Source organism: Onychostoma macrolepis, chromosome 11, assembly GCF_012432095.1.
Source record: "Onychostoma macrolepis isolate SWU-2019 chromosome 11, ASM1243209v1, whole genome shotgun sequence".
Lineage (NCBI taxonomy): Eukaryota > Metazoa > Chordata > Actinopteri > Cypriniformes > Cyprinidae > Onychostoma > Onychostoma macrolepis.
In genome coordinates this window covers 14,211,683-14,232,338 of record NC_081165.1, presented here as the reverse complement: position 1 = coordinate 14,232,338, position 20,656 = coordinate 14,211,683, and the positions used below count along the sequence as shown (strand labels likewise).

The window sequence follows — 20,656 nt, the reverse complement described above, 5'->3', positions numbered from 1 at the left end:
AATAGTATGAGGCTACCACCGTCTAAACCACTTACAGCCTCCTGCATCTACTCACCTAGAAGTGTTTATCTGTTTATTTTGTTGCAGGAAGCGTCCGAGCACATGTATCATTAGACGAACCAAATATTCTGTAACATTAATGGATCTGTGAGTTGTATGCATGCTGCAAGAAATCTGACAAAAACACTGCATGAGAGACAGAAAAAAAAGGGAACAGCAGAGGAAAAATATATGACATCATGGTCGAGAAGCAAGGCCTCAGAGAGGTGTTTCTGACTCTTATCTGCCCACAACTTCTTATTTTGGGAGGAAGCTTTTACAGCTTGGGTTTACAGCCCTCTCTCCCTCCAAATGGGGCCGTGACTTAGTGTGATGACCTCACCCTGTTTCTACTAAACTCTCTCTTACTCCTCTCCTCCCTCACCCCCTCTCGCTTTCTCATAGTCTGTGCGGGAGTGAGGCTGGAGTCACGTTCTCCACAGTTCCTGCAGTCTGCATCTCAAAAGTCTCTCTGCAGTGTCTCAGACGACTCCAGAGTGGACCGTTTTAGCTTTGTTGACTGACTTGGTTGACTTCAGACTTGTAATTTGATTGGATTTACTAGAAGAAGGATTCTTTTAAACAATGAGAATGATGTTTTATTGTTTTATGGCTATTTGTTCCTCAATCAGATGATTAAAGCAAGAACAGCAATGAAGAGGATCCAACCTTTTACTATTGGGACCAAGTTATCTGTCCCCGCCGAAAACAAATGTCTGGATTATGTGGGCAACATCCTTCCTGTACCGGTTCTGGACTGCTGTGAGCTAAGAAACAACTCTAACCATGACAATTCTCCTTTCCATGAGGAGAGATTGTCCACATCTACACCTGTGGAAGGAATTTCAGATGAAATTAAAGAGGAAGATGACAGGGACTCTGTTTCCCCATCAGCTTCCTCCAGATCCATCAGGAAGATTGCTATGTGTGCAAATGTTGAAAGCCAGACTGTCAGTGACTTTAATGTGACAAACCATGAGACAAACAAGCCAAGTACTTCTACTGAAAAGCTGTTTCTTGTCGAGGAAAGATTGAGTGACAAGTCCGGTGCACAGCTGGAGGTGAGCAAGACTGCATTGCATTCATGTGTTGGACATTATGTTCCTTAGCTGGAAATTTTTTATTTGTGATATTTTAATTTTTATTATATAAATCTATTATAATTATAGATTATATAAATAAAAAAACATTTAGCATTTACAATTAATATTTAGAATTTTATTCAAATGTTTAAGGAAGATATATGACTGAACTAGATAAAGTATCAAACCAAGTGGCATTTAATTTTTAAGAAGTATTATAGCCAAAAGGTTTATTGGGTGATAAATAATATATATGAAATTAATTGTATTCATTTTTAATTCATTAAAATTGTTGGTATTTTTTTGAATGATAAATTAAATTAATATGTTAAATTATAATAATATTACATTTAAATGATAACGTGTGTGTGTGTGTGTGTGTGTGTGTATGTGCGTGTGTGTGTGTGTGTACTGTATATATATATAAACTTTATAATAAATTATAAATATACTTAATTATATATAGTAATATTGATTAAGTATTCATTTTATCATTTTTTATATTATATTTTTTATATAATATTTTAAATTATTCTTATTGAATGCAATTTTAGACTCAACATGAAAAAAAATAAATTAAAAAAAACAGACAAAAAGAAACCAAACTCTATATCTGGGATCATAAGATAAACAGAGGATTATAAAGATATCGTATCATAAAAAAACAAAACAGCTTTTCCACACTTTTCAAATGTAATCATTTTTAGTTAGTTGGCATCACAACTTTTTTTTTTTTTTTTTCACAGGCATCACAAACCAACAGCACACACACCAGCTCCATATTTGTTATTCTCTCGGTCTCTCGCTGTTTTTTTTTTTTTATGAGCTGTTTGTTAAATTGTTACAGTTACTGCCCATGCACACTCTCCACAAATGTCTGCAAAGAGTTTCCCACTGCAAAACTAGAAATGCAGCTTCTCATTGCACAAATGAGCACAACAAGAACACATTGTCTTATTGTGAGAGGAAGAAAAAAGAAGAAAAAACTGTGTGGATTATTACAGTTTTGCACACTGTGCTCATTGAGATGAGGTCATAGCCAGGCCCCTCATTACACAAGCCCACATCCGAGATGAACTGGTAATTTCCACCAAAAAAATGGGAGGTGGTTCCAAACTGGAACACACAGGGAAGGATCTAAGTCTAAACTGATGATCAGACACAAATAATGTTGAAACTATTGGCTGTGATGCACTTTGTGGCTAAAGAAGTACCAAATTATGTTACAGTATTCCACAACTTGTTCTTTTTTTTGTGTAAGTGGTAAAACGACACTATAAATGTTAAAGGGCAGAAGGCGTGGTTTGTGTACTCTTAAAGAATTTTAACACTATGTGCCAAGGATGCAGTCATCGCAGTGGTGCAGAAGACAAGTTAAGCAATGCAAGATCTGCAACATAAAACACCACTGCTAGATGAGATCATTATTTGGAATTACCACACCTTGCTGCAGGCTCATGTATTGTTGGTGGGCCAACAGACTCAGATCCTGCTATTATTGTGTTTTACGCTATAAAATACATCATAAAAATCCCCCGGGTGTCCCAAACACAGGTGCATAATCATGAGGTGTTCGCTGTGGAGATATCGGATTCTTCTGAAGAGAATGTTTTGGCATATCATCTTGAAAGCAATCTTCCTGAATTAATTCAGTACTTAATCTGTACTTCATGTACCCAAACAAACAACATGATTTTATTGCCTAACAGCTGAGAAACTGCAAAAGAACCAGAACTTGGCGCACAAATCGAATTAGTTGCAGCAACATAGAATGATGTAAGACATTTTGGGAGATTTACAAAATGAGAAATAGTCTGTCGGTCATTGGCCAAGAGCGCAGATGAAAACCATAACTGGTAGAACATTATTGCTATAAAAAAAGACTCAATAAAATATTTTTAAATGAGAAATAAATAAATAGAAACACTTAAAATTAGGAAACTAAAAAAAGGTCGGAAAACACTGAACCCACATATACTGGGAATAAAAAAAAAATAGGTGTAGAATCTGTATTTTCAATCAAATTGCAAGCAACAATTGAAATTTAAATGTACAAACTAAATACATTAAAATTGAAATAGTACTTTTTGTCATTCGTACTCTAACGATCTTTGTTTAATTAACAACTTTGGCACAAATACAGCTCGTATATATCTTTCCAGACTGATCCATGGACTAAAGGAAGGAAGATAAGGAACCTTCATTACGATTACAGCATGCCAACTTTCCCACATGATCAACCAGAGGATGCATCTCAGAGCCAAAAGAGAGACCTCAAAGACTTTGAGAACTCTCTCATCCAACTGACGACAAGTCTGGACTTGATGCAGGTTAAATGCATTATAAAGATGTTTCTGTTTTGTTTATTAATGCATCTTCTTGTACCATTACCTCATGTACTCTTAATTCATCTCCTATGCCAGGAGGAACCAGAAAGACCTCTTCAGAAGAAGACAGATGCTGTAGATTTAGGATTGGAAATGTTTAGAAGAAGACAAAGCCCGGGGGACCACGTTGACAAATCGTAAGATTTCCTGGCACAGTGGAGCGTAGAGCATTATTACACTTTTATTAGTGATACAAACTGTTTGGTTTCTCTGCAGGTGGCTAAAGTTGAGGTCACTCCTGAGGGACTATCATCAGGATCTCATGTTGGCTCTAGACGTCTCATCATTTTACCAACAAGCCGACAGCATCATTGGCTCCATTACCAGCAAGGTTGAGAAAACCAGGGTTGATTAGTTTTGGCATTTAGAGAAGACCTCAAACAGTCTTTATAAATCATGATTGCAATACAAGTCCTGATTCAAGATGAATTTCGTTGCAGAGGAACCGTGTACTGGCGGGCGACATCCCAAAAAGTGACAAAGAGACCAGAGAAATTGCCTGTCAGATCAACGTAAGTCAATCCATCATCTCATTAGAGGAAATACTGTCTCTTGAATTTGAGAACATGAAAACAGTGTCGCAGTGTCACAGTCACTTTGTTTTTTTATGTAGGATTTCTCACTCGACAAAATAGTAGTGCGTTGCATTGGTCTCACATACAAGGTTTTTTTTTCTACGGACTGTAGCAGATGAACTCCAAATGAATGATGTCATTTCCTTCCATGACCCCACCCCTCCCTGGACAACTCTCTTTCCAGATGCTGAACGAGTCTGCGTCTCGGCTGTCAACTCTCCACCCAACCCTGGCCAGAAGAGTTACATGCAAACAGGCCGAGGTGAAGGAGAACTGGGCACTTCTCCAGGAGTTTCTCCGGTAAACGAAAGTCCACTTACTCCCATTGTCCTCCTGTGAACAAAAAACAATAGTAAACAAAGTATTGGAGAGCAGTGATGTCACATTTAAGGCTTGGAATAGTACATGATATCATGCTAAAATGGATTCCATAATTGTCAACATGCAGGAGTGGAGCTGACATGTGGTTTAGTGATGTAATGTAATGGTCTTTTATTTTGATATTGACCTATTGCAGAGTCTTAGATCATAAATGGTAGATGTTATTTTGACGCAATTGCTACATATTTAGTTTCATGCATTGATTCTGAGTTTAAGCATTTGCCAGTTTATGTAATGTTTTGTGCCTTTTTGAAGTGTGATTCTGTATCCAGGAAGATAAATATCACTTAGAGCTTAGAAAAATATTATTTTGGTTTCTAGATCATTTTTCTGTTAAATCATGCATGTCTGGTTTAAAACATTGCCACTACCATTACAGAAAGCTGTAATTAGTGGCTTGGCTAACGTCACCCTTTTAAGTTACAAAATATCATACTGATTGTATCATAGCTCTTATCACAGAACAGTCAACAGCTTTAGACACAGAATTCCACAGATACTCACGCCATTATGGAAACTCAGATTTGGAACATGACCTCTGCTAAATAGGATGACTTCTGAAAGTGTCAGACAATGAAAAACAGACAGGGAAAGAAATTGAGAAAGGGTGGTTATCGATGAACTAAGGCTGTTTCGCCTCAGCTCTGGTGCAGATGTGAGGAATAACTCATATGTATGGTATGAAGATATGGTGATGGGAGACAGGTACTCTGTGAAAATGCCTGGAGGAATGTGCCCATGCAGTGGGGAAGGAACTGATAAAAAAAAAAAAAAAAAAACTGTCTAAATGATTGTCATAAATCTCACTAAAGCAACTACTTCAGACTAATACAGAATGATTAAACAAAAATACAGAGTAAAATAGTAAAATACTTATATTTTGAAATCAATGAGAGTTTAATCCATGTCGATTGGGTCTGAGGCTATTGAAAATTCACTTTTAGTAGATATACACATCCATTAATTAAAAAAAGTTTTATAAAACAGTTTTAATAAATGTTATATTTTTTTCTTGGAAAACGGAACAGAAATATTGATTACTCTTGTGGTGATGGCTTGGACTACACAGATTTGCTGCAATTAATACCACATATCACATACTTATGTGTAAAATCTTCGTAGAAGGTATTTATTTGTTTTTTAAATTTAGAACTAACTAAAACCACGCACATAAATTATTACTAGAAACTGATATATACTGTATATATATTATATTATATTAACAATAGATAGATAGATGGCCATCTTGATTGCACTGTATATACCAGTTGTTATTTGCAGTTATTTATCAAGAAATTTTCATGGGTTTTTAAAAATGTCTATGGTAAAATTATCACAATATACAAATTCTTTCATATCTATGTTTTCAAAAAATAAGCTGTTGCAGACATTACCCAATATGTTGAAGTAAAGCCAACAAACAATGGTTACATTCTTTTTTGGCTCTCTCAGCGAATCCTCTATCACTAGCTCCGCGAACACACCTTTCCTGAAACTATGAGCTAACCAGACAAGAAGGAAATGCCTGCCAAAAATAATATCTTCCCAACGCCAAAACAATTGCTGCAAAACTTTGTCCAAGATTACATAACCTGCAGAGATAATGATGCAAGTGTTCCATAGATATTTTTATTTGTTCAATCTGCAAGTTGTTAGCATTAAAGATTTACAGTGTACTGACTTGTATATTCATAAATGACGATGAAACATCATGATATGTTTGAGAAAAGTAATGCTGCCCCTGTGGTGCCATTAGAGGTAACATTTTGTTCCACTTCTACAGGAACCAGAAGACAGATGTTTCTTCAAAACGCCCGTCAGCGTTACCCGCTGATCCTCTAACCACATGCCCTGACTCACAGAGCTTTGCTAGAAATGAGGGTCACAGCGTAATGGGAAAAGACGTCAAAGAAGAGCAAAACCGTCTCAGAGGATTTGAGGTTAGCTGCAGTGCCTCCAAAAACATCTGCAAGCATGTGATTATAAATGACCAGTCATGACCACATAGAAAAATCGACTGGTCTGAAATTTCTTTTACACAGAGGCTTTAAACGTATCACACTTGACAGATGACCTTCTTTAGACAGTGAAGTCTCTGAGTACTCATTTTGTGATTTCTGTTTAGGCATGTTTCCATTTCAGAGTGAAAAAATAGATATCAGTATAGATATAGATACAAATACAAATCAACAGATGCCATCCCATGTGTCTGCGATATTCTGGTGTTAATTATCTATGATTAAACTTAATCTATGCCTGAACATGTATTTCTGCAGTGCACTCAAGGCCTGTGGACCCATAGGACGTGGAGTCCGGTTGAGGAATGTTCTATAGAGAGTCAAGTCTCACTGTCGGAAAGCAGCTGTTCCAAGCTGGACAATATCTCAGAAAAAGAGGACATGAAGAGGTACAATTAGTGTTTTATTTCACAATGAATCTGTGGTTGACTAAAGAAGTGGTAACACTTTACTTCGATAGTCCACTTTAGACATTCTACTAACAGTAAGTAACTTTGCAACTACATGTCAACTAGCAGTCATTAGAGTATTAGTAGACTGTCTGCTTAATATCTTATAACACTTTATTTTGATGGGTCCACAACATACTGACTATCAGAAACTTTGCAAGTATATGTCAAGTCGTTCTACTAACCCTAAACCTACCCCACTGAGAGTTAGTAGACATGTAGTTGCTAATTAATGAGAATTAGCTGACATGTAGTTGACATGTAGTTACAAAGTTACTTATAGTTAGTAGAATGTCTAAACTGGACTATTGAAATAAAGTGTAACCAAAGAAGTAATTGATTCATAAATGTAAATGTGTCATTTCATACAAATGGAATTCAAGATGCAGTTGTTAAGTAAAGTTTGATTAACACTTAATGTTTTCCCAGCTGTATCGACCAGATGGCTCAAACAACCCCTGTTTCCGCTCAAGAATGTCTCATACCCAATAAGCTGTTGAAAGAGTCGACGACATCCACTGGAATGGTAATGCAATTTCAAGATTTTTTTTTTCATAACAGTGCACTAAACTCATATATAAATGATCTCACTTATCTCTTCTCATCTCGTTTTTAAAGAATGAAGAGCATGACTGCTCAAAGCAAAGACAAGACCACAAAATAGAGGAGCTCCTAAGCCAGGTGGAGGTCCTTTGGGATGCTCTGCAAAAGAAGTATGGAGAGAACAATAAGACTGAACCAGCAGAAAAAGAACAATCTGGAGATAAAGCTGCACAAATGGTGTCAGATCTCACAGTTTCAAACAATCTCCTGGAAAAATTAGAGGAAGGCAGTTCAGGAATGCTTGAAAAGTTCCTTGAACTTCTGGATCCCAGCGATTATCACAAAATATGTCAGGTAAAACACCCATCATAACCTTCATCAAACTGTAGTTTTAAGTGACTGTAATGATACCAAAACATGAATATAAGAAAAGTACAAACTCATTACTAGGTGTAAAAAATATAATGAATGCAGGACCACTCAGGCCGTTGTAAATCTGCTTTAGGATGTTCCTGGAACTCTGCAAGAAATGGCTGAGGCTGCAGAAATGTCTCTAAATTTACTGAGTCAACAAACTGAACAAGAAAGATCCCAGAAGCAGGACCAGATCACTAATGAGCTACAAAGCTCGGTAAAATATGAGCTTGTTTCACAAAGCGATGTCCAACATCAACCTAATATTAGAGAGTTACAAGTAAATTAAAAGCACCACATTTCATTCATTGTGTATCATTATAATTTTTCTAGAGAGTTTTTTTAATTAGACGATAAAAGATCAAATCAAGTGACATTTAATTGAAAGATTTATCTTTCCTCAGCTATCTACTCTAACACTGCGGATAAACCAACACCTCTGCCGCTGTGCTGAGCTCAGTATGGACCTCCTGGACATAGAAACAGATATGGCTGTGCTTTGTGACTCTGACCTTAGTGGTCTGGAGGGGCTACAGGAGCAGCAGGATGACCTAGAGGTCAGATAATGAAAATAATTCCTTTACTAATTGAATATAAATAGATGTTAATCACTATGTGAATGACCTTGGAGCAGTAATTAAGCATTTAAAGATGGGCCCAGTTTCTTAGGGATTTAAAAGTTGCTAAGATTAAGCACATATAAAATTATTTATAAGTTCCTTTATAAGGGATTTGCTGGATACAAGTTTTCCCACTGCATCCTGAAATGGATTTAATGAGCTTCAGTTTGCCATTTTAGGTCATGCTAATGAATACATTTTTTGTCCCACAAAGGCTCATTATAATATCATTGAGGGAGAGGTGAGAGAAATGGAGAGACTAGGCAGTCAGCAAAAGGTTCCTTCCCCAGAACAGAGAGACCCTCTCAGGGAAGAGGTTCAGGCGATCCTGCAGGCTTGGGAGGAAGTAGGCCGCAACATGGCTGAAAACAGAGGCCGCCTGGAGAAGTTCCACCAGATTCAGGACTACTTCGAAAATTATCTTGCCATGATGTAAGAAGAGAAAGTCTGACTAATTTGGATAATTATACGTAATAAATATGTCATATTTAATGTCAACAACTTTAGCAAGACATAATTTCCCATGGTGTGGTTTTGTTATATTATAGCCTATTAGTTTGGGACTGATGTGATATTTTGATACGGTCTTTCCTTCCTGTGTCCTGTAGTACGTGGACAGAGAACACCAGATCCTGTATCCTTGCTGGCAGCTCTGCTTGGATAGAGAGTGAAGTTGCAGAGATTGATCACAGCATTGAAACAAAGCTGGATGAGTTTAGCAAACTGGCTGCAGCTGGTCAAATGCTTATGCAAGATGAGAGTCAGTTTAAAGACATTGTGAGTGTGTGATTGATTTACTTACAGTTGCCGCACGGTCATCTAAAAGCATTCTCAGCTGTTTATTTGCGGCGTCCATCTGCAGAATGTTCGTTATGATGTTTTCTTGATTATAATTTTCTGTCTGTAGATCAAGGAGAGAACAGATGAGTTGCAAAGCATGTTGGGATGGATCCAGGTGAACTGGCACGTTCAAAGAGAGCAGCTTAAAAGAAACCAGAATGGGAGACTAGAGTCAACAAATGATCCTGATCAACAGCAGGTTATTTAATTTTTTGTTGTTGTTGTCAATTATTTAAAAAAATATAATTTCAAATATAAAAGGATAATGTAGAGTCATGTGATCATAATGGCAAAATGAACCCCATCAGGATCTTGTATCAGCCTGAAGGGGTTTATTTTGCAATAATGGCAATCTGACTGCACATGATCTTCCTTAATATTCAAATGTTTACTAAATAAGCCTTATTATCTTAGAGGAAAGAGTGATACAAGAGATATGAAACTATGCACAACTATGTTAAAATATTTTAATTTGTCATTTGAAACTGTAATTGTAAATAATGCAGTGTGCATTAGTCCCTCGTTCATTAATTATGTTTTGTATTTCAAATAAATTCTAATTCATATAAGTTATATTTTTCCTTGTTTAGGCTATACCTTTCAAAAAACTTTCTGAAGGTCTTTGCATTATAAATGGAGAGGTCAAAGGACGTACTGCTGAAACACAGCCCTCTCAAAACAAGTTTGAGCAACAGAATGGGAGGCATGATGTGTCCAGTGTTGCTAGTCAGGAGTCATGCCTTTCAAAGACATCCCTAGGCTCCAGCATCTGTCTCATTTTGAGCTTTGATGACCAGTCTTCAGGCATTAACCAAGTGACAAAGCAATGGTCCCCCAACAATAATGAAATACTTGAAGAGTCAGCAAGCAGCATTCAGGCAGACAGCTGTCAGTCACAGGACAAAAACTCAATGCAAATCCAACAGCCACAAGAAATGCTCCAGGAGAGATGGCCGAATGAATCAGTTAAGAGCAAAGACACCAAATCCAAGTCATCTTGTGTGAATCTTGCACAATTGCAAATCAAAAACCAAGGAGAATCAGACCAGTCACCAAGCAAAGAAGAAATATCCAGCCAGTTGTCCACATATAACACTGAATCATCATTTTGCAATCACCTACCAGAGAATCTGCAGTCCAACAACAACCAAGCATATCTGCAACTATCACCAGATGTCGATCAGATGCAGAATTCAGAGAATCAAGCGCAAAAAACTCAGTCGCAAAGCTGCAGCCCGAACTGGATGCAAAAACCTGCACACAACAATCTAGAAACAAACCAAAACCAAAGTGACGACCACCTGCGGGCTGAAGTGGCAGCTGAAGTCACTCATAGAGTAAGTATGACTTCAAATAGTGTGTTAACTTCAGACACATTCCAAACTGAACTCAAAGCTCACACACAAACCAGACATGCATGTGCTTATTATTCTCTGGGCTCTGTACATCCTGTCCCATGTGGTAAAACAATGACCTCATGATCAAGTTTCCATGGCGTGGCTTTGAAATGCCTCCTGGTGGTGTGTATTGTAATAATTCGCTGTGAAGCCTGCACATGTCATATAGGATTTATTAACTTGGCATGCAATTGTATTAGTCATGCTTCGGCTATTGCCATCACAGCTGTGTATGTATGCATTCAAGAGCCATACGATTCTTAAAGCTTACAGAATGTGTGTGGGCCATTATCAACTGGCTGTGAGTTTGGTTTTATGATATTGTAAATTGTGTCTCAGCTTATCTAAAGGTTTGCATTCGATTCTCTTTTGCAGGTGTTCACATATTTGCACGTCTCGGATAGTTACAGATCCACAGGGCGAGTCTTGGAGGTCATATCCCCAACACATGCAGCAGAAAATGTCATACCTGAGAGGAGAACGGTTTATAATCACAACAGATTCGTGCCAAGCTCTTTGTTCAAGCTGAAAGAGCCAATCACAAATAAGGAGGAAAACCAGCGAAGGAACTCTCTGCTTGGCACTGTAGGATCGGAAAGGTCTGGCAAACCTTCAAGCATTTTCAGGCGAAGGTGTAACACTTGGCCAGAAGGTGAAAGGAGAGTGAAAGAAAGTCAATCAAACTCCAAACTTCAGGTTTTTATTAAAAAAAACATGTTGCCGGTGAATTCTGTCATCGATAACAAGTCCAACTCTTTTCCAGAAGACGATTTGCCTAATGCCGTCAAGACTTCAAGTGGACCGGTTAAAAACATCTGCTCTTATTTGTCTCTAGGATCCACTCTTAGCTTTAGTCTTCCCAAGAGCTTTCACAACAGTGTCTTGGACATGGAAAATAAAGAGGAGATTCAACCTATCCAGATTTATGATGACTCAAACGACCAAAAAATACCCTCAGCTCGAACGCCACAGTCAGAAATGGAGGTCGAATCAGTGATACATACTAAACAAACTGAAATAAACCTTCATACAGTAGATATGGAAGATTTTGACAGTACAGAAGAACCAATCACTGAGGTTGAGACCCAACAGTTAAACCAAGTTTATGAAAGCACAGAGGCTGTCTTGAGGGTTTTCACGTCGCTTGAATATGAAGAACCTGATAATGTTTCCTCCAGCCATCACGAAGCCTCTTCTCCAGTGGTCAATGGCTCTGTCACTCACTGTGGGCCTCTGTGTCCTTCGTCATCAGGTGGTCACAATTGCTTAAGTGTTTACACTAAAATAAAAGACCTGAACGGCCACTTATATTACACATCCAAATACATGAAGATAAACCCCTCAAAAAAATTGTTCCCTAATGGCCCAGGCTCTCGTAAGAGCAGCCGTGTCATAAACTGTGGTGTGAGAGACTGTGCAGTGTGTTTCAGTGATACAGTGAAAGAGACAAGTGTAGACTGGGCAGAGAAACCTGACATTAGCATGGAGGAACTTCTTAAGCCAGGCCACTGGTTATTCCAGCAGGAGGAAGAGGAACTGGAAGATATCTGGAGAGGAAGAGTGGGTAATCTCACTTCAAACTGTACTGTGGAAACAAATACGGATGAAGAAACAGGTAGGAGAAGACTCTCACAATAAAGGTTAATGACTCAATTAAGAAATGAATACTTTTATTCATCAGGGACATATTAAATTGACCGAAAGTGACAGTAAAGACATTTATAATGTTATGAGATATTTTTATTTCAAAGAAATGCTTTTGAATAAATATTAAGCAGCACAACTATATTACTGTATTATTATGGTTTATTTTTAAATTCAGACTGCAATTTTCTCCAATATAATAATAAATACGTATAATCATTATATGCATTATAATTCAGACATTTGCGGTCAGTACGTTTTTTATTTTTAAAGAAATGAATACCTTTATTCAGCAAGGACACATTAAATTGATCAAAAATGACAGTAAATAATGTTGACATTTATAATGTTATCAAATATTTATATTTCAATTAAATGTTCATCACAGTATCCTAAAAAATGCATCACTGTTTCTGCAAATATATTAGGCAGAGCTGTTTTCAACACTGATAATAATAATAATAAATGTTTCTTAAACATAAAATCGGCATATCAAAATGATTTATTATTATACATCTTATAAATATTATTATAAAAATATTTGATAAAAAATCTGTTTTTACTATATTTTGGATCAAATAAATGCAGCCTAGGTAAGCATAACAACACACACGCATATGACACATATATATTGTCTAATTAATTGGCCATCACTGAAAATGATTTGATAAAATATAAATCAATAGAGTAGTGCTGTTCTTAGGTGACACCGGTATTCCATCATATGATTAACTACTGCAATATTCATATTAGAGGCCAGAATATGTGACCTGCCAAAGTGTGATGTGATTAGCAAATAGCTCCATCTGTCGGGCATGTGCAAACGAGGGGAAAATACTGTTTTTATTTCAAAAGATTTTGAGCTACAGATATGAATGATAACATTTCTAATAAAATATGTGAGATTTGAAACAGAAGCACAGGCTATGCATAAATATGGATAAAGAGCTACTGTAAGTTTATTGGAGGGACACCTGCATTTCTGGATGAAAAGAAAGAAAAGACAGTGTCTGTAATTGCATTAGATATTTTTATGCACCAGTTATTAATCATGAAATGATATGGCCTTTATTACACCGACAAATACTCCAGGCTGTAATAATGACAATATCTCATGGGGATAACACTGAAATTGATTGCCATGTTTGACAGCTGTGTTGGGCCCAAAACACAGCTTTCAAAATTAGGCCAGTATTTCCCTTTAGACTTAAAATGTGCTTAAAATTGAGTATATGAATGAGTATATGATATGACACATGCAGATTTATAATGAAAAACAAATGAACAATTACGTCTCCTTTTTAATGGCAGGTTAATTGCTTTTTTTAATTGCAGGGCTATCAATCAAAACCAACAGGGGACAGGTAGCCCACCCACTCCATGGATGAGATGGCTGTTTTGGACATCTAACCTGTCACATCATTGACAAGATGGATTATTTCATGGATCCATTTATCTGCTGTACATTTAGTATGCTGTATTTGTATTATTGTATTTCATTTGTATTCTTCTCTATATCAACATGGTAAATTTAACTCTAAAGGTTGATCTAAGATCATGCCATATACAATGCAGATACACAATAGAGGTTTGAAATGTCATTGCCAAACTCCAGATGGCGCCCTTGTCACGCTTATGCGTACTGTGCAGCATTAGGTAAGCACAGAGGAATGGTGGTCAACCCAAGTACAATAAAAAGGCACCTCTGTGCTCACCCATTTAGAGCTAACAACAGAATCAGCATGCCCAGAGACCTCATCCTGCTGATTCACTGAGGAAATAATAACAGCACTGCCATGAGAAAGCCCTTGCATATGAATTACACTCTCCTTCATAACCAGATTCTAATGCAATAAACTGTACATCTGAGAAAACAGTATGTAAATCACTATTGTGGAACATATATGCAATTGAAGGGATTATTACTGTGTTTGTGTGGTCATGCTGTTTTGTTACTCTCACACTTATGTCACACTATTTTGCACAAAATAAAACTGAAACCCCATCAGTGTTAGTGTGATTTACATGCGGATTGCTTCAAGGTAAAGATAGCATACATCGTAATACATTTAGGTCAATGTAAAGGCACTTTACCGTGTTGGAAACACGACTCTTGATAGGTTATAAGATGACATGCATGTCACAGGGTAGCTCCCATCGGAACTAAAAATAACTTGACATTTTACTAGAGCGTGTAAGATTGTTCATGCCAATAATATGAGGCTTAAATTTGATCATAAGTCAACTTCTGACAAATTAGCTCTCTTTTGCACGCATTACAACAGCAATGTTATTAAAAATGTTTTAGAAATGCTAAAATCACAAATAAATATTGAAAAAAATTATGTTTGGAGTTGATATTTTATGTGACAAATAAAAGAAATTAATCAAAATAACAAATATTTTGTGTAAATATGTTGTGAAATTGAATGATTATACAATCTGTTGATGGCATAATAGTAAAATGACTTTACATGACAGTAGATGACTTTCATTTGTTTTACAACTTTTAACTTAAACGTTAAGTACTCAAATGCAGTATTTAATAAATAGGCCTACTCAACAATGAATAACACAAAATACATTCCATCCATTATCCACTGTATTCACGTCTATTCCACCATTGCATAATATTGCCTCTAGGCAACAAAACATCCTCATTAAAACGGTTGATACCTCCAAATGTCACTTTTTGATGTGTGAAAATCACAAAAAAAAAAAAATTGCCATGTGGGCAAAAATGTCTCCTCCACATAACGAAAAGGTTTTTAAAATGACCGTCAGGATGTAGTGTGACCAGTCAAAGCATTTCACTTGTTTATGCAACGTCTTCATTATTAATTGCTATCTAATATGCATAACGTACTTATAAATAAAATGGGTTTGTTGCCCTGAAGCAATTTCGTGGATTAAATGAGTGTTTACAACTTACAAATGCATACATTAAAAATGTAATTTAAGAAGTGGACGTTTTTAGAACTTATTCATGCATAAAATCTGTTTTATTTAATTGCCTCTCACACAGTAAATGCAATTCACGCGCAGTGAGTCTCATAACATTGTCCCAAACAGCCCCTTTAAAGTGAAAAGGCGAGATTGACAGGCTAGACAGCAAATGATACGCCTCTATTACAGGAGGCGGGGCTCTGTCTACGCCACGGCGAATCGGCGCGCAGAAGAGGCGGAGTTTGTGCCGGTGGGGCTGTCAGTCAGCCGCTCGCTGTGTCCTGAGATCTGTTGAGTTTGTTGTGCTTCTATTGTGGAAGGCGCGTCTCTTTGGGAAATAACGCGTGCATTGACTCAAGGAATCGTTGCGTTGTATCATTTTCACATACAATGGGATTGTCGTCTCGTGCTTGGCGAGGTAAGATGACAAATAATTGAATCCGTCTCTTGTATTTGAACTTGTTCCGAAAGAAACTTTTTCTTAAAGGTGAACTCCACGGAGCTTAGTGGGTTTTGTCTATACAGATCCATCCGGCTCCACAGCGCGTGTGTTTTGTTGGTTTTAACAATAGGTTCTTCTATCAGTAAAGCAGGGGAACATATTAAATTGCTTTGTTTCAGATAAATATATCTTATTTGGTTTAAATAAATGTGTAGTTGCTGATGCACATAGTTTAGTAGCGTTATTCAATCCAGTGTTTGTGAATAGGGGAGGATTAACAATAAAACATTCTACAATACATTTGTTTTCACTCTAGTTGTTGTACAATTTGTGATTTGTGTGAAAATGTTGGAATATTTATTCGCTTTGTCGTTTTCTTTTCACTTTAAAACTTCATAGATCGATATCAACTCAAATTAAAGTGGTCTTCATTTACTCACCCCCATTTCAAACCCTTTTGACTTACTTTCTTCCGTGAAACGCAAAAGTAATCGACACGAGTCGTTAGGCTATATATTTTCAAAGTCTTCTAATGCCATGCGATAGCTTTTTGTGAGGAACAGGCCGAAATTTAAGTCGCTATCCACTCTCATCCGCTTCAGTTAAACGCTGCTATCCAATTGTTCAGTCAGTGAATTGAACAACAGAATCGGATCAGTCTGATTCGTGAACGAATTATTCACCGTGTCCGAGTTTGCGTACTTCCCTACTGTATAGTAAGCAGAAATCACTAGTATGACAGTTTCATGAAACAGTATGTGAACAATACCCACATGACCTACTACATGCCATGTGAATTACCAGCATTAATTGCGTCATGACAATAACAACATGACAAGTGTGGTTTGGATTATATTCATACCATATAGAACATACTTTTTTTAATGTTCGCAAAGCAAGTTTTCAAATCAAGTAGGCTAACTTCTGAAAGAGTATGTTATTGTGGAAGCAGCCGGTTCAAAGTGCGTAACCAGTGATCATTTTGCTATGGCCAAGGAACTATTAGATTCAAAAAGTTGAAGAAAAAATAATATTAAATAATAATACTAAAATGTAATTATACTGCACACTCGTTTCAGTTTGGAAAAAAGCTAATTAGAACTGCAATTCCAAATACCTGCAAATTAAAACAACAGTCTTACTTGTTCATAAATTGGGTATGGCTGCTTCTCCGATGAACTTGAAGAAGTGCTAGGGCAGATGTTACAATATTCAGTCAATAATGACTTCTTCTTTTTTTCTTCTCACACAAAGGTATTTTAGGGCTTCAGACAACTTGAAAAATAGTGCACAAGACGTGGTCTATTTTTATGTTAATTTCATGGTGATTTTGTGCCCTCTTTAAAGCTTCGTCATTTAGTGCCATTACATGAAAAATACATTTTTCAAAATATCTCATACAGGCTTGAAATGACAGTATCATTGATCAAAACTATTCCTAACTGATCCTATAAATTGTCAGTTTGAAACGAGGGATTTTTGTGATTGTCAGTGGGAAATCAGTCTGTACCATTTTAGTACAAATTATTATCTTCAATCTAATAATGGAAATGCTCATTCTGTCACTGGTCTTCATCCTAAGAGAGATCATCTGAAAGTACTCATTACTCATTGGTGTTGAAAACCCTGCAACGGTCCGAAATGGATTAGTCTCGCTTAATTTGTAACGCTTTAAAGAGAAATAGTTTTTTTTGTTGTTGTTCCTTCAGCAGTAACCTTGGCAGCCAGCTGTTGCTTCGAAGATCTTGGCAGTCTACCCAGTAAATCTGCGGTTTTTTATTCTCTCTCCTGGGTTTGGAGTTTTTGATGCCCAAATTGGAGGGGTTTGTGTGCTTTGCAGGCTGAAACCCTTTGTAGCTCCGCTGTCTTTGTTTTAGGCGCATCCATTATTCAAATTCAGGCAAATACTTTGTTCTCATCTGTTAGAAACTGAGTGGCATGTAAATGAAATGTCTTCATCAAATGGAGACTACAGATATCCGCCCAAATGTCTTGTTGCATGTCAAATGAGGTGCAGATGGCTCTGAATGCGCATCTAATGAGTTTTTGTATATTTTATTGTTAATTTAATTATCAAAACTCCAATGTAATTATGTTCAGCCTAGCTAAATTTAGTCAGAAACACTTCTCTTGAGATCAGGGCTTGGTGCCAACCAAGAAACACATCTGTGTCCTGTTGGTTTGAGCTAGAAGAATGTTGTGCTCTTTCTGTGAAATGTTCATATTCTCACTTAAATGGTGATACACTGCTTTAAACCTCTGAATGAATAGTCATGCTGCTTTGTGTGGTCATTTGAAACCCCCTCAGGGTGGATTAGAAGTCAAACACCCCGAATGTCTGACAGCAGGGAACCCGTCAAAAACACTTTCCTCGCGCTCAGAGGGTTCAAATCAATGGCTTTTGTGTCGCTAGCACTGACAGAAAACAGGCCTGAGGGCGATTTGTTTGTGTTAGCGGATTAATTTCCCCTCTTTCTGTCATGGCGGGCACCTGTCAGCACTGGGGGACTCTTCACGTGAACCCTGTGGGACTTTTTCGGCTGTCCCGGCATAGTGCGGTCAGGCTAATTAAGTCTCCGGTCTTTTCTTTGCGACTCCCTGGTCTCATCCCTTGGGCCTTAGACCAACGTTGAGATCGTAGAAAAAGATCAGCAGATGTTTTTCAAGTGGTTTAGTGCAATGCGATTTAGGGAAATTATATTAGATGCAGCTGAGTTTGAATTAGCCCTCTACTGACCGTAGATTGAGTTATCTAATTCTTGTGAGACCCTGTTGACCCTAGTGAGGAAATCAGAAGACTCCTCCTCTTTTTCATTGTTCATAGGCGACTGTGTGAGTCCAGTATGGGTGGTTGTGAATGTTTGTGTATCTGGCTCCATGGGAGGACTCCTCGGTATGAGTTGTTTCCTCTGTGCATCTCTGGTTCCCTAGGGATGGTAAACAATCAGAGTATATTTGAGCGCCCAGATCCTGCATGGTGGGGCAGATTATGTACATAGTTTGCATAATTCGCAGATAATGGAAAGGAAATAAGTTCGGATGTGTTTCATGTTTACCAAATCAAGGTCAGGAGTTGAGAACACCTCAGGGAACAAGATCCAAATGGCTTAATTTGAAGACTAAACAGCCCATGCCCTAAGTGTGACCTCTTTCTGAAAGAGTTTGTCTTTTGCTTCTCTTGGAAAGGAAGTATTTCATTATCTCGAGACTCAGATCGGATGCTCTAGTTCCTAATCTGTTTGCCCCTCTGTAAACTCCTAAAATAGTCACTTAAGTCCATGTAAGACCCTGTTTGTTCATTGATTTATTGTAAGAATATGTTCTCCGAAAAAAAATGGTTTAGTCAGCTGGAGATCATGAAAAAGCTTTTGAAATGGCTGCTGGTAGTGAAATCTGTTCTCTTGAAGTGGAGTCTCGGAAAACAGTGACAAAGGATACATTGTTAATTTGCTGGTAGTATTGCAGTAATAAATTTTTTACCGATGGATAGCATGAGGAGAATGCATGGACACAGACAGGGATTAGCTATGGCCATCTGTTGCCCGAGGAATCAATAGCCAGACCTTTCTCAGCTTCCCTGCATGGGTACAGGAAAGGATCACTGCACCACTCCATCAACGGCACTTCAGTTTGGCCGAGAGTGACCTCAGATACTCCATTTATAATGAGTGTTCGATCATGCACCTTTGTGAGCAAGAGAGTGACGTCTTATATGGGACCACGACTCCCACGTTTCATCCACCATTCATGGCACTCTTCCAGCACCCTGCATGACCTGAAAACCTCTTGTTAAGATGAACGATATAGGCCTAATTGGTTTAAAGTAGTCGGCTGTACTGTATATTCAGCAGTGGTTGCCAAATGCCAACTGCTAATGTCAATTTTAAAACTTTCCAAAGTGCTTTTTCCCAAGCTACCATATTGTGAGGACACTCATTTGTTGGTGTTTTCTTGAATTTTCTGTTAAGCTTTGTCTGTTCTGACGTATATGGTTTTCATTTGGTTGTCCCAATGGACGCTTCTATTGCAAGAAAAGATTTCCATTTAGTTGGCCATTGAGTTCCCAGCTATTTTCTTCCTTCTCCCATTCTCTTTCATGGCTCTTTTTGAAGGTGTAGACACAATGGAGTGTCTTCCTATGACATTTCTGCAGCCTGAAGGCTTGAGGATTCGGTTTTCAGGTCAATATAGAGTAGACTATTTCATCCTTATTGCGATAGACAACCCTAAAGAGCTGACGCCAACTCAGACCACCCTTCTCACTTCTGCCTGAGTGACTTTCCTGACATTCCTGGCAGAATCACCTCGCCTTAGCACCCTGCATTTCTAAATCCCAGACATTGTGTGGTCGGTGGACTAGAAAAACGAGCTTATGAGCATTGGTTTATGTTTAGTCTGTATATGTTGTTTCATTCCAGGGTTTGCTATGAAGCATGGATGTGCTATCTCCGAACATAAAGGTCTGGCTATAGGTGTTGTATTGCAGTCATGTGACTGCAAAACTGTTTAAGATCATTGGAGATGGAGGGAACTGCCTGCTATATGAGTGCTGGCAATTTGAAGGAAGACGGAGGCTTGTACTGGAAACCTTAATGGTTCTGTAATTATATTACCAAATTACTTCTCATTAGTTTCACATATTGCTCTTTAATGTTCTCTCTACCTGATCCAACACTCTATCCATCTTAAAGGGGTAGTTCACCCAAAAGTTTACTCAACCTCATGTTGTTACAAATCTGTATGACTTGCTTTGTATATAGCTTGTTTGTATAAACTAAAAAAAATTTTTTGCTTTCCGTAGAAGAAAATTAGTCATACGGGTTTGATATGACACAACATAAAGTAATTCATGACATAATTTTAATTTTTAGATCAATCT

General features: G+C 37.5%; 2 protein-coding genes across 5 annotated transcripts in view; both read left to right on the top strand.

Moving 5' to 3' along the window:
• The first annotated feature begins 461 nt into the window (after positions 1–461).
• On the top strand, positions 462–14,394 carry si:dkey-238i5.2 (uncharacterized). Of its 3 annotated transcripts, none has more exons than XM_058790849.1 (18): positions 462–1,100; positions 3,284–3,451; positions 3,545–3,645; positions 3,725–3,839; positions 3,949–4,020; positions 4,268–4,383; positions 6,248–6,404; positions 6,741–6,871; positions 7,361–7,457; positions 7,550–7,828; positions 7,980–8,105; positions 8,293–8,445; positions 8,723–8,940; positions 9,117–9,285; positions 9,416–9,547; positions 9,939–10,685; positions 11,121–12,360; positions 13,725–14,394. In XM_058790849.1, exons 1-18 carry the CDS (start codon positions 672–674, stop codon positions 13,775–13,777), a joined length of 4,503 nt encoding a protein of 1,500 aa, XP_058646832.1. In that variant the 5' UTR covers positions 462–671; the 3' UTR covers positions 13,778–14,394. The 3 variants fall into 3 exon arrangements, with proteins under 3 accessions (XP_058646832.1, XP_058646831.1, XP_058646833.1); XM_058790848.1 differs by having other exon boundaries at positions 7,980–8,168; XM_058790850.1 differs by having other exon boundaries at positions 971–1,100; positions 1,868–3,451; positions 7,980–8,168.
• A 1,201-nt stretch (positions 14,395–15,595) lies between these two features.
• The window catches only part of sipa1l2 (signal-induced proliferation-associated 1 like 2), a 71,778-nt gene continuing 66,717 nt past the window's right edge, over positions 15,596–20,656 (top strand). For both annotated transcript variants that reach the window (XM_058790847.1, XM_058790845.1), the window contains exon 1: positions 15,596–15,753. The gene's annotated coding sequence lies outside the window, so the exon portion shown is untranslated. The remainder of the gene's footprint in view (positions 15,754–20,656) is intronic.